The following is a 13170-nucleotide window of genomic DNA, read 5'->3' on the forward strand; positions in this document are numbered from 1 at the left end:
GCGCCGAGCCGCCCTTGACGGGGGTTGAAGGCCGCATCCCGTCGGGGCGAATCTTATTATTCCACGGCAAACATTCATTCACCGGGCAATCTGCCATGATGGGCGATAGCCGCCAGCTTGTGCACACACAGATTACTTTCCTTTTTTTCCCCTCCCTGAGGAGAATACGGGGGCTCGGGATCTGATCATTCACAAAGAAAAACATTAAATTCAGGCGCCTCCGGAGGCTTCCCCAAAGCTCGCACGGCACAAATCCTAGATCTAAGGTAGTCGCCTTGTCACTGACTTTGCCACCGACTACTTTAATCGAGTGACATTTACGCTCAAAACATGTATTGTCGGTGATATGTTAGACTATATATTTGTGTGTGTGTGTGTGTGAGTGAGAGAGAGAGGTTTAGTCATTTGGTGAAGGTGGGGAAAAAAACGATGACCTAACAGAAGATATTTCCAATCATGTAAATCGTCCAAATGCTTAGTCAAGGACATGGACCAAGATCGCCTTGAAACTCTGCAACTGCCGCCAGGCATTATCAAACTCTCTTAAAGGCCGATAAGAAATGGACGCGTGTCATGGTGACGTGTGTGTGTGTGTGTGTGTGTGTGTGTGTGTGTGTGTGTGTGTGTGTGTGTGTGTGTGTGTGTGTGTGTGTGTGTGTAAAAACACCAGCCAGGAGTTGCCGGCGTGCACCGAATCCCATCCTTTGTGCTTCCTCTGGCTGCAGATGATCCATGATGTTTCTGCCCCCACGTGCCACAACACACGAGGGGGCAGCTTCACGGACACAGATTAGGCCTTACTTTAGGCTAAATCACACGTTGAATCTGGATTTATTGAAATGGCCTTTCTTAGTCACGGTGTAAAATAGTCTCAGACTTGCCCTAGTCTGGGTTAAAACATTTTTAGAAGGAAGATTAGAGCTAATCTCGGTCTAAGTGAAGGCTTAAAGTGAAGCTGGCCAGAGGCAGGTTTATCCGTAGATGAATGGGCGTGGCCTCCAGGGGGACCAGGTCGATCTGAGACCAGCACCAAAACCAGACCGAAGGAGCTGAATGGTCCTTAACAACCTTAGTCTAGGACTAATTCATCTTAAATAAAATCGAGCAATGTCTCATAGAGGCATTTTTTTATTCTGGAGTTTAGTCCTGATTTAGATGAACCCCCCCCCCGTCTGCCCCAAAAATTCAAATGAACGGGCGCTCTTAAAACCATTTCCCGTGAACTTTGCGTCGTCCCCCCCGTTTCTTCACACGGTTCATCTTTCTGTTTTCTACCTCAGGAAAAATCAAAAGAAGGGGTCATTTGGGATGTTTTCTTTTGAGGACGTAGCGTCCTCGGAGTGGGGTGAACACAGCAGCTTGGTTGCAACCCGCAGTCGTGGGATTATTTGCCACATTTCTCACAGTTGGCAGTGGATGATCATCTTGATGAAATATGTTGTTTTTTTGGGTGAGGGAAGGTGTTTCAGTGCCTCTGTGAAGGAAAGGAGCACTACATATGTCAACACCTGAGGAGGTGAGTACTGCGTCTTCATGTTTATATTCATAATTCATATGCCATCTAATAAAGGAGGGAACCTCCCTCCCCACCTGTGTGTATGTTTGTACAGTATGTATCTATATGTACAGTATGACTATGTATAGTATGTATTTATGTACAGTATGTATTACATATGTATGTACAGTTTGACTACATGTATGTAGATTCAAGATTCAAGAGGTTTATTCGTCACAGTATGTATGTACAGTAAGACTATGTATGTACAGTATGTATGTACAATATGAATGTATGTATGTACAGTATGTATCTACATGTACAGTATGACTGTATGCATATCTATATGTACAGTATGACTATGTATAGTATGCATTTATGTACAGTATGTATTACATATGTATGTACATACAGTTTGACTATATGTATGTAGATTCAAGAGGTTTATTTGTCAAAGTACTGTATGTATGTATGTATGTACAGTATGACTATGTATGTACAGTATGTATGTACAATATGAATGTATGTATGAACAGTATGAATGTATGTGTCCTTCGGTCATCCCATCGATTAACCATTCATCCGTTCATCATGACTTGTTTTCTATGAGCCACTCAGAATGTCAGGCACTACAACCGTAAATATATAAATATACTATACTTATATATATTATTATAGAATATAAATCTACTTTCTGCTTAATATTAGGACTTTTCCCTGTTTTAATGTCTAGAACAAATTTAGCAAAATTTCATAATTCAATAATAATGTAATTATATAATAATTATTCATTATATCAAAATGGCCAATAATACTGTAATATAAAAATAAAAGCATTTTTTTTCCACTTGGGGAGTTCATCTCTTTAAATGCCTTAAAAGTAATATTGTACATTACAGGGAATGATGGCTGCACAACCTTGCCTCATTTTCGGATCGTTTATTTTTATGCATATGTATTTAAAATCATCCTCTGCTATTTTTTTTAATTCATAAAGGTTCAGGAATGTTATGGTGAAAATGATTTTACTGCACTTTTAACCTCTGATAAATAACTTCTAACATCCTGGCAGTTGCACCACCCGACTTTTGTCCCATAAAACAGCCTAAATTAATTACCTTTGTTTTTTTTTTTTCTTTTTGTGGTTTGAAATTGGGGATTCTTTATTTTACACCATTTAGTTAGGAAATGAGAGTCGGACACAGGACTGTAAACAAATGCTGTAACAGTGTTATTTATTTAGCAAGTAAAGTATTGTCGCTGGCTCCTGTAACGCTCACAGGTAACACAAACTACACCCTTCCAAATGGATCCCTACACTTGCGTAAAGTAAAATTAACAATATAAACAACCATTCGTTTAAATGTGTAGATTGCGATATAGAAAAAATAAGCCATCTATTTTTTGTCAGACATACACTGTGCAAATAAAAAAGCTCAACTATACAGACTTAAAGAATAAGTGATAAGACGTATATACAGAGTTTTCAGCATACGATGAGTACGTTTAAGTGCTGCATCAATTTCTAGAAGGAAAAGGATGCTTTGATTGAAAAGTTGTATAAGTACATATATCCCATTTAAATTGAACAGCAAAAATCATAAAAAAGATGACCATTAGTGTTTGGATAAATCGTTTGGATTAGTTCAGGACGTTGTTCAGATGCGTGACTTGGCAAAACTTGCAGTGTAAACACGGGACGGGGGAGGTGCAAAGTCTAAAAATGCTCTACAGTTTCGTTTGAGGTTGAAACTTGAGGGTGCAACGCAGCAAAACCAGAACCATGATGACAGGGCCACACGTCCCCCCTCCTCCTCAGAGCCGTGGCTCATTCAAAGCCGTGCCGAGGAAGAACGGAGCCCGATGCCAAACTAACCCATCGGAGGAGCGAGAGGAATTTCGTTTCCCCATTCACAGAGTAAACCAGCCCTTAAGAGACCTGTTGTTGTTGTTTAAAGGAACCAAAATATTCCAGTAAATCCGATCACGAAATGACTGGCGGCAGCAAGTTTTACCGGTTCAGGGGATTTTATTCGTGGCCGAGAGCTAGGAAGAGAAGCAGAACCCTGCTTAACGCTGTGCACTTGGCCCCTGCCTGCACTCTCGTGACACCCAAATCTGCCCGTGGTGATCCAGATTACCCCGACTTGGAGGAAAGAGGCTTTAGCGTCTGCTTGCACAACTTGCTTGAATAAAGGGGCCGGAGTTTTTAGGTAATTAGGGATCATAAACGAGATGATTCAAAAGTACATCTAAAGGGTTGATTAGGCCTCGCTAACGGTTCAAAGGTTTTGTAATACTGACGTCGTTAATCCAGCAGCCCCCAGCGCAGTAGTAGTAACATGGCCCACCAGCGTTAAATCAATGAATACATCCCAGACATTTGGTGAGGTGAGCTCAGCCAAAAAAGTAAGTTTTCGGTCTAGATCTAAGCGAGCTTTCCAAAGCGCCCCCGGGCTCATCCGACTCCCCGAAGGACGCGCTGTGGACGATCTGCGACGCCCGGAAGCGGATCTTCTGGAGTTTGGGCTTCATCCTGCTCAGGGACGACTTCCTCCTGAGCGGCTTCTGTCTGGGACGGACGCACTCCGCCCCGTCGGCGCAGTTTCCCTCGCTGTGGCCGAGGAGCCTGAGCGGCCTCAGGTTGGTCTGGAGGACCTTGGAGAGCCTCCAGCGGCCCATGTCCTCGCTGTCCGTGTTCTCCGAGTCGGAGTCCCCGTACGCCCCGATGATGTCCCGGATGTCCACCGCGGCGCCGTTGGCAAGGTACTGGCAGGCCTTTTTCCCGCTGTAGTCCCTTATCTCCACGTCTGCGTTGTACGCCCCCACCAGGAGTTTCACCACCTCCATGTGATTGTGCATGGTCGCCAGGTGGAGGGGCGTGTAGCCGGCGCTGGACCGGGCATCCACATCGACGGGCACGGCGTGGCACTTGGCGAAATTGACGATCAGCGCCAGCAGCTCGGGTTTGCCCTGCTTGGCGGCCCAGTGCAGGCAGGTGAAGCCGGTGACAAAGTCCCTCTTCTGGATGAGGGTGGGCTCGCTGGCGAGGAGACGGCGGAGGCTGTCCCACTCCCCGTCCGAGGCGCACATCATCCACTCGTGCTCCAGCGGGTGCAGCGTGAAGGCCGCCTCGTCCGGGTTGGAGGACGCCAGGGAGGCGGAGTCGCCGTCGCTTCGGAACGAATCTCGCTGCCTGGGGGCCAGGTGAACCGAGTTCCGCAGCCCCATCCTGCGCCTCACCTGGGGCGAGCTGTTCATCATGTGCTCAATGAAGTTTCGGCGGCTGGCCCTGGGGGTGCCGCCCTCCTCTCCCTCCGACAAACCATTCGGGTCCAAGACGGCCTCGCCCGGCCCGCCTTCCGTCTGATCGGCCCCGACGCTACGCTGGGATCCTCCGGCGGTCTGGCGTCCGGCTACCGCTCCCACAGTTGGGACCGACTCGCGTTCCCCCAGGCTGGTGGGATCTGCGGGTTCAAGCCTGCTCCCTGGGCCTCCCCCCGCCAGGTTACCTTGCCGTCCCGGTATGGGGAACGAGGACGCGTCGGCGTCCACGGGGAGGGGCGAGGCTTCGATCACAGCTATGCGGGGAATGTCGGCCGCGCCCTCCTGGACGCACGCCTCACCGCCCGCGCTCTTCCTGGTGTCAGAGCTTCTGGTGTTTCCCATGTCAAACTCGGGCTCCTCCGAAACGTCCTCCGCCGGGCGTTTAAAAGCAGGACGCTGGTGCTGCCGCTCCACCTCCACCTCCTCCTCCTCCGCCGCCACTCCCCCGGAGTCGGATCTCGCCTCGGGCGGATCAGTTCCCGGTGGGGCGCGTACCTGTGCGACGTCACTTCCGGAAGCTGAGCCGGGCGAGACGTCGCGCGGCTCACCCGCAGCCTCGTTGGCGCGCGCGGGTTCTCGCTCCTCCTCCTCCTCCTCCTTCTCCTCCTCCTCCTTCTTCTTCTTCTCCTCCTCCTTCTTCTTCTTCTTCTCCTTCTTCCTCAGGCAGACGAACTTAACTCCGTCTTCAACCTTCACCAACGCGACGTCGTCCACGCACCTCTTGAAGGCGTCCCGCGCGGCCGCCCGCCGTTCGCGCTCCTCCGGAAACAGCGGCTTGAAGTGGTCCATTAAATCCGCGTGTTTGACTCGGCCGCCCCCCTCCGCCAGCACCCGCCGGACCGCGTCTCTGCTGCACTCCGTCGCCATTGCGTTCGGAGTCAATTCATCCATTGATATGTTCCTTGGGAGGGGGGGGGGGGCTGTTACGCGGTCGCTTTTATGACGGCGATAGTAGTCTCATGTTGACGTCGACGTGTCCGCGCGTCCATATTCTCCACCTAAACTATCGAGTTGGTTCGAAAGAGTGGTGGTGGTGGTGGTGGTGGTGGTGGTGGTGGAGCAGCAGCAAGTGCCGGGGCGAACTTCATCCCAGTGTATTCACACTTAGTGGGTGCGAGATCCGCCAACGACTCGCTCGTCGCGAACGAACCTTTCGAGAGGACTCGGCGGGTCGAGAAGCACCGCGGCGGACGAGTCGGTCGTTTCGTGTCCGGAGAGTCGGGAACTTCGCTCCGCCACTCCGCGGTGCAAGACTTTTAGCGTCCGACCGGGGCCGCTCAGATTCAACTCTCTCCCCTTCTCACCCGTCCCGTCGTTCGTAGTCGAACGACTTTTTTTTTTTTTTTTTTTCCTAACAGTGGAAACTAATCTCGAAACGGGTGGAACCTTCCGTCTCCCGCCTCCGCCACCGGGTTCTCCGCCTCCTAGCAACCGTGCACACGTGTGACGCGTAAGGCGCCATATTGGAGCCGAGGCATAAAAAGCCGAAGCTGCTACGTACGGCCTGCCCGGGGGACGACGACCGCGGTCTCACCTGCCATTAAAATGGGTCCTGGGTGAGGGGGTCACACTCGTCGCGGGCATTAAACACAGACGCGGACGTGACGCGTGTTTATTTTGTGTAACGTCGATTACACGCTCCACGATGACCCCCCCCCCCCCCCGCCCTCTTCCACGTCACAGTCGCCCCAGGTGACTGTGACGCAGGCGGTGCCATGTTGGAGCCAGGGAGGCTCCGTCCGTATATGGGCGGGGGACGGGCGCCTCCCGGGACAGTAGCCGGAGTGAGGACAGAGCCGAAGGGGCGGCGGCGCTGATGCAACACAAAATGATGGAAGCTGCCAAAAGAAAAAAAACAGACGACGACACGCCGCTGCGGCAGAAGGACCAGCACGGCGCGGTACTCCGTCGCAGCCTCGCCCCGAGCGGAGACGGTGGCGTGTGGGGCGGCTCGGATTTAGTCCACAGGCTCGCACCGCCGCGAATGGCGTTCGCCCGAGAAAGCGTTTAATTGTCCGAACGAGTTATTTCGGCGGACGAGTGCAAGCTGCGGGCCCCGGAAAGCCGTTGAACTGAATTCTGTCATAATTCTGTAAATAATTGAAACGTCCGTCTAGGTTGGATACGTTACAGCAGCTCACGTCAAAAAAAAAAAAAAAAACAACAATCTGCAACGATGATAAAGTTCTAATAAAGTAAAATGTCCATGTGCATTAAACCCTAAAATTGACCAAAATAGAAAAACAGGCAACGTACAATAGAACTTCAAAGTAGCTAAAACAAAAGAAAACAATTGGCAACCCACAATAAGCCAAAAGAAAAACCACAATTAATAATAAACCCCTACATCAACAATTCACTGTCAAAAGTAGGAAATTGTGCAAGTTTGCATATCTATAAATTGCACTGTGTACATTGTGTAATTCTGTTTGTATTGTATAAGCATAAATCACGCTCAATATGAATTATGTCAAGTGCCATGGTCTTTTCCTTCCTGCTTAGATATATTTTCAGTTTGAGTCAAAAATGTACTTTTGCCAAAGTGACTCCCAACTCTGTGTCATTTCTAAAAGATTGGCTCACTACAAACAAATCTTGTATTGAGTCTTGTAGTGAGCCACCCAGAAGTCAGTTTAACTTTCAAACTTATTGTGGAAGGTCTAAATAAAAGGTCAAAACGGTCATTATTGTAGGGTTCCTTAACGGCACGGACGTCTTGTAAATAAATTGTCGACTTGAACTGTGTATTAGGTCCTCGAGGACCCCCAGGGGTTTCCCCCGGCCTCACGTTGAGGAACGACTGAGGCAATATCGTGTGGTTGGAGTTGTGTGTCGCTCATCCGCCGATCTGCGTTTATTACAGGACGAAGCGGATCCCCGTGGCCTGGAGGTTTCGGGTCATGTCGGCTTTGAAAGCCTCCCTTACCAACTGGTCACCAGATCAAGGCGCTGCGGGTTCTGTTTCAACATCCTCTGCATCGGTAAGTATTCTCATACCTGTTGCTCCTGCGGTTGTAGTTGCTTTTGTTGCTGCTGTTTCAGGGGCATTTCCTTTGGAATGACCAGCTGACAGCTATGTTTTTTTGTTTTTAATTTTAATTTTAATTTTATTTATTTATTTGATTGCATTTCTTTGTAAAGCACATTGTGCTGCCCTGGTCTGAAATGCGCTTTATAAATAAAGTGTCACTTGACACAACTCACGGACCTGCAGCCTGCGTCCTGACTCCTGTTGTGTCCAACCCTGTCCCTGTCCCAATTCCACTGACTCTACCTCCGTCCAAAATTGCACAGGGGAAACTGGCATTGGCAAATCCACCCTGATGGCGACGCTCTTCAATAAGCGCTTTGAGAACCCCCCGTCGTCCCACTTTGAGCACAGTGTGACGCTTTCGGTCAAGACGCACAACCTGCATCAGGGCGACGTGCACCTGAAGCTCACCATCATCCAAACGGTGGGCTTCGGAGATCAGATGAACAAGCACGGGAGGTATCTGAGCATGATGATGATGGCTGAACCTGAATACATTAATCTGGCTGTGATACGTGCAAGCGGTCCGGTATACACCGGCTCTTATTCAGGAAGCGTGCATGTGTCTTTATAGTCCGCTATCAGAATTAGATCTTTCATCCGACCGCGTTTTGGTCAATTCTGGGAAATGTCCCATTTGTATGTACAATGTCAATAAATAGCTCTTCTACAAGAGCTCGACATGTATTACTCTATCCTAAGATTATACTATGATAGTGGCATAAAACAAGGGAAAATAATTTAATTGTTTCTCATCTTTATTTGCAGGATAATTGTCAACTAAACTATTTCTCTCATAACCATGTTAACCTTCCAAAAAAACAAAGATGGGCCAATCTTCCTGCACCATGTCAACCATTTAATTCACATTCACATCTTAAAGTATGATCCATAACCATACGAACTTTATCAGGAACAATGGTACTTATTTTGTTCACTGGAATTTTTTTAAATAGGTTAGGTTTAACGACAGACATCCCTGAATTTTCCACCCTTGCACAAATAAAATGTTATCTTATCTAATTTGCATAAGTCTCATCAGCCCGACGATTTCTACAGTAGCAGTCTGTACAGAAATCAATGAAGGCCCTAATAATTTTTCTTTCTTGCAACCTTTCTTGCAACCCCCCCTGCGCTGCGTCCAGCCACCAGCACATCGTGAGCTACATCGAAGGCCAGTTCCAGTCCTACCTGGAGGAGGAGCTGAGGATCCAACGCTGCATGGCCAGCTACCACGACTCGCGTGTCCACGCCTGCCTCTACTTCATCGCCCCCTCGGGACGCTCCGTTAAATCCCTGGACCTGGTGACCATGAAGAAGCTGGACAGCAAGGTGATGCGGCCAACGGCACGCACCAACACACTTACCACCTCGGAAACGGCCCCTGGTGGATTGTGGGTGCAGGTTTTACTCTTGGTTGGATGCAGTTAATCTTTGACACCTTGTGAAAATCGAGCTTGGACCGTGTCTGATAAACCGGTGTGGGTGTAGACGGAGCTGGCAATAAATCAATGTCACAGATTATCTTCCGTCAATGGAACATCTTGAAATGAAAATATCCTCCTATAGCGGTGCATGGATTTGTCGTACTCCTAGAGCTCCAGGTTTAATTTTGATAGCAATATCTAGCACACACGCACACATATACACACACACACACACACACACACAAGTCAAGTCCGCTGCACCTGAAGGAGCTGCTCCCATCGGGTTGCTTTGATGGTTCACCAAACGTTCCCTGGGAAAAGAGACATGTGTAAGGGCTGTCATTGCCGCTTGTAGAGTGGGGATTCTTCCTGGTTGAGACGTGGTAGTGCCTTTTCAGTTAACCTCTGTGTAGTGTCTGCTGTTGGTCAGCTGTCTGCTCAACAACAAAATACCAAAATAAATAATTTTGATCAAATAAGGGGCTTGGGTAGTTGAAGAACAAATTTGCGATTTCTTAATCAGTTAAGAAAATCAAGCAATTAGGAATAGCAATACTTTGGAAGTTATGCAACCATTTTCTCCTTAAATACTGTGCAACTGTGGGTGTCCCAAATTTCGTCAAATATTTTCAAACACTGCTCGAATAATAGGTTTTTTTTTTCTATAGGATTTACTACTTAGTATTTAAATCAATATTAAAGTAAATTATATAGAATTTACTTCTTCAGAATTTACTAAGTATCTCAAATATTTTACATCTTTAATAAAAAAAGTTCCACAAAATTAAGCAGTTTTCTTGTTTACAAAACAAGAATTTAAATATAATTTCTGTATCTGTATTTGTTCTATGAAGTTTTTTTTTTATATCCGTTGTATCAAAATTGACTTGAATCCAAATACCCAGCCCTATTGATAAATATTTGGATGGCAAGTCATATGTTTTGCCCTGTGAGACCATGCTCACTTGTTTTCAATATTCACTGCATAACGGTCCTTTAGCAGTCGCTGACCTGGAAAAAAAACAACAAAGTCAGGTTTAGCTGTAAGTACCTGTTCTCATGGTAACATGTTACTGCGACAGCATTCTATTCTGCCGGGTGTTTACTGCCACAGCCTCGCACGCCGGGAACAATTCGATTTTAAGCCAATGATATTTGGTTTAACAGAGAGTCTCTCTCTGTCACAAGCCAATCAGCTTCCGTCCGCTCAATACCAACAGCTGAACTGAAGCGGTCAGTAGGTCACACCCTGTTTTTAAGTCGGTAGTGGACCATGAAAGCATCTCTATATTTATTTGATGGGGTTTGGCAGCATCATTGATATAGTCGGCTCAGCTATCTATCCATCAGCCCCCCCCCGCAATTCACGTCATGTTGAAGTGTGCCTTCTCCTCCAAGGTGAACATCATACCAGTCATTGCCAAGGCGGACACCATTCTGAAGAGTGAGCTCCAGAAGTTCAAGACGAAGATCATGAGCGAGCTGGTCAGAAAGGGCATCCAGATCTACCAGTTTCCCATGGAAGACGAGACCGAGTCCGCCCAGAACCCTGACATGGATGTGAGTGCGGAATTAATGAGTGATTGGTGCAGTCGTGAAAACGGCGTTAAACCTTATTTGCTGTCTAGTCGAACGTTCTGTATCGTAGTCAATTGAGTAAGGAACTTTACAGGAGCTTATTAAATAGAGAGCAACGATGTCCTTGTTGGTAGCCTCACCTCAGTAGCATACTACTCATAATACTTCAACATTTATCGATCTCAGATCTCACAGGGCAGCGATTTCATTGAAGCTGTTAATTATGAATCAAGTTTTGTTATCAAATCCTTCTGCTTTAAAATGGGAGGTCAGTTCATTATGCAGTTAGTGCCCGTTTTGGATGAAAACCCTGAACGATTACCAAAAACAACTCGGTCGGCAAAGACTTCCTCCCACCCTCCGCTCTGACCTCTCCTCCAGGGCCTCCTGCCCTTTGCCGTGGTGGGGAGCATGGACGAGGTGAAGATCGGGAACTCGATGATGAAAGCGCGGCAGTACCCTTGGGGCGTGGTGCAAGGTGACGACCGCCCTCAAATTTAGCCCTGGTGACGGGGGGTGGAAAACAGGTGTTTGATGTTTGTGTTTCTCGGCGTCCAGTGGAGAACGAGGATCACTGCGACTTCGTGAAGCTGCGCGACATGCTCATCAGCAACAACATGGAGGACCTGTGCGAGCTGACGCACACCCGCCACTACGAGCAGTACCGCCGCGGCAAGCTGGGGGAGATAGGCTTCAAAGACACAGACCCCGAGAGCAAGCCGGCCAGGTGAGGGAACGCCCGGGGTGCGGCGCGGCAAACGACAGTCGTCGTTTTGGATCGTCAAAACGTAACAGGCGAGGCCCTAATGAAATAACGTTACAGAGCAAGGCCTGTGTTTCTAACCGGACGGATGCAGCCCATGTGGCGTGAAGCGGAGTCAATGTCGGGCAGGCTGCTTTCAAGTCTTCCTATTCAAATTATTTACAAGAAAACGTATTTTAAAGACTCTGCACATTCGTCCTCAGCTTCCAGTTGACCTATGAAAACAAGCAGCTGGAGTTCAAGGGTGAGCTCCAGCGAAAAGAGGAGGAGCTGAAGCAGTCCTTTGTCAGGCGTGTGAGGGAAAAGGAGAAAGAAATGAGGGATTCAGAGGAGATGGTGAGCAAACTGAGTGCGACGCGTCGCCGAGTCGGCCGCGTGTGATGACGCGTGAGCGGAGCTCGGGCTGGGCGACGTGAGACTGGACGTCGTTTAGGGTTTTGGTTATCCTAGACTTGAGTTCCTTTGCACCCTTCAACTGACCGGGGGCGTGGCCTTGATTTGTGTCTTCACTTACCGTAGTGGAGGAACAAGACTTGGCCATAGCCATACATATCAAAGGTGGGAATATTTGTAGAAAGGACACACACCCTTGTCATTGGGTGTGTGGCGTTGTTTTGCCATAGTGAATGGGTAACAATTCCAATTGAAGGCTGGAAAGGAACAGAATAAGGCCATTCCCACTGTTGCTCCTTCACTTTCAACTTATACGCTGCTGCCCCCTAGCGGTCAGTTAGGGCATTGCAAGTGGGCTGCAAAATATCACGATTTCAAGTAAAAAAAAAAAAAAAACATCGACACACGAATTTCATTATATTTCTCTTTGTCGCTCGTGGTCGGACGTGGGCCGCGAGTCAGAAGAGGTTGGGAGTTTTAAGTATTCCTTTTTGGGTGCAGCTCCATAACAAGTTTGAGCAGCTGAAGCGGATGTACCAGGAGAGGAACAGCAAACTGGCGGAGAGGAGCAAGCACCTGGAGGAGGAGATCCACGCCTTCCACAACAAGAAGGTCGAGCTGCTGCAAAACCTCAAGGACAAGGACCGCAAGAAGTAGGGGGCACACGCACACACACACACACACACACACACACTAAAATGACAGCTATGTTTAAACAGGGTCTTTTCTCTTCATTGAATTTTGTGCCAGCAAAAAAATAAAATACCTCCCAGGTTTCTGTTGTGAGATTTGCCACTTTAAAGTTAACAGCACCCCCTCCTCCCCCCCCAGCGCCGCATTCATGTGAAGAGGATGAAAAAAAAAAAATTGTCTTCACTTCAGGATGGTCGTCTTGTGTCCAGTAATGTTTTATGTGAAATATAATTTTTAGTTCCAACAGTGTCCATGGTTTCTGTGTGTTCAGTCTCCACTTGTCATATCTGTGTTGTTTTGTTCCAGACAATGAAATCCACTACTTAGTTACAGTGCAGTAAATAGTATTTGCCCCCATACTGCTCACCACTATCACTCCATACCAGTCAGTGACTTGTTTCAGATCTTTAGACAAAAGGATCATGATAAACACATAACCTGCTTTTTCTTTTCTTATTAATTT

At 47.7% G+C, this 13170-nt stretch overlaps 2 protein-coding genes across 2 annotated transcripts; one reads left to right on the forward strand and one right to left on the reverse strand.

Annotated features, from left to right (window-relative positions):
- Positions 1-2712: 2712 nt before the first annotated feature.
- On the reverse strand, positions 2713-5689 carry LOC307247782 (ankyrin repeat domain-containing protein SOWAHC-like; the record flags this gene model as incomplete). The annotated part of the gene is made up of 2 exons (XM_080023904.1): positions 2713-5317; positions 5519-5689. The coding sequence occupies 2 exons, from the start codon at positions 5687-5689 to the stop codon at positions 3893-3895; spliced, it is 1596 nt and encodes a 531-aa protein (XP_079880030.1). The 3' UTR covers positions 2713-3892.
- Positions 5690-6650: 961 nt separating this feature from the next.
- On the forward strand, positions 6651-12671 carry LOC307247783 (septin-11-like; the record flags this gene model as incomplete). Its single annotated transcript, XM_080023905.1, has 9 exons — positions 6651-6722; positions 7686-7803; positions 8117-8312; positions 8999-9185; positions 10679-10840; positions 11240-11336; positions 11417-11585; positions 11825-11957; positions 12516-12671. The coding sequence occupies 9 exons, from the start codon at positions 6651-6653 to the stop codon at positions 12669-12671; spliced, it is 1290 nt and encodes a 429-aa protein (XP_079880031.1).
- Positions 12672-13170: the final 499 nt, after the last annotated feature.

This window comes from Zeus faber (assembly GCF_960531495.2).
Source record: "Zeus faber genome assembly, chromosome: 2".
In the NCBI taxonomy this organism is placed as follows: domain Eukaryota; kingdom Metazoa; phylum Chordata; class Actinopteri; order Zeiformes; family Zeidae; genus Zeus; species Zeus faber.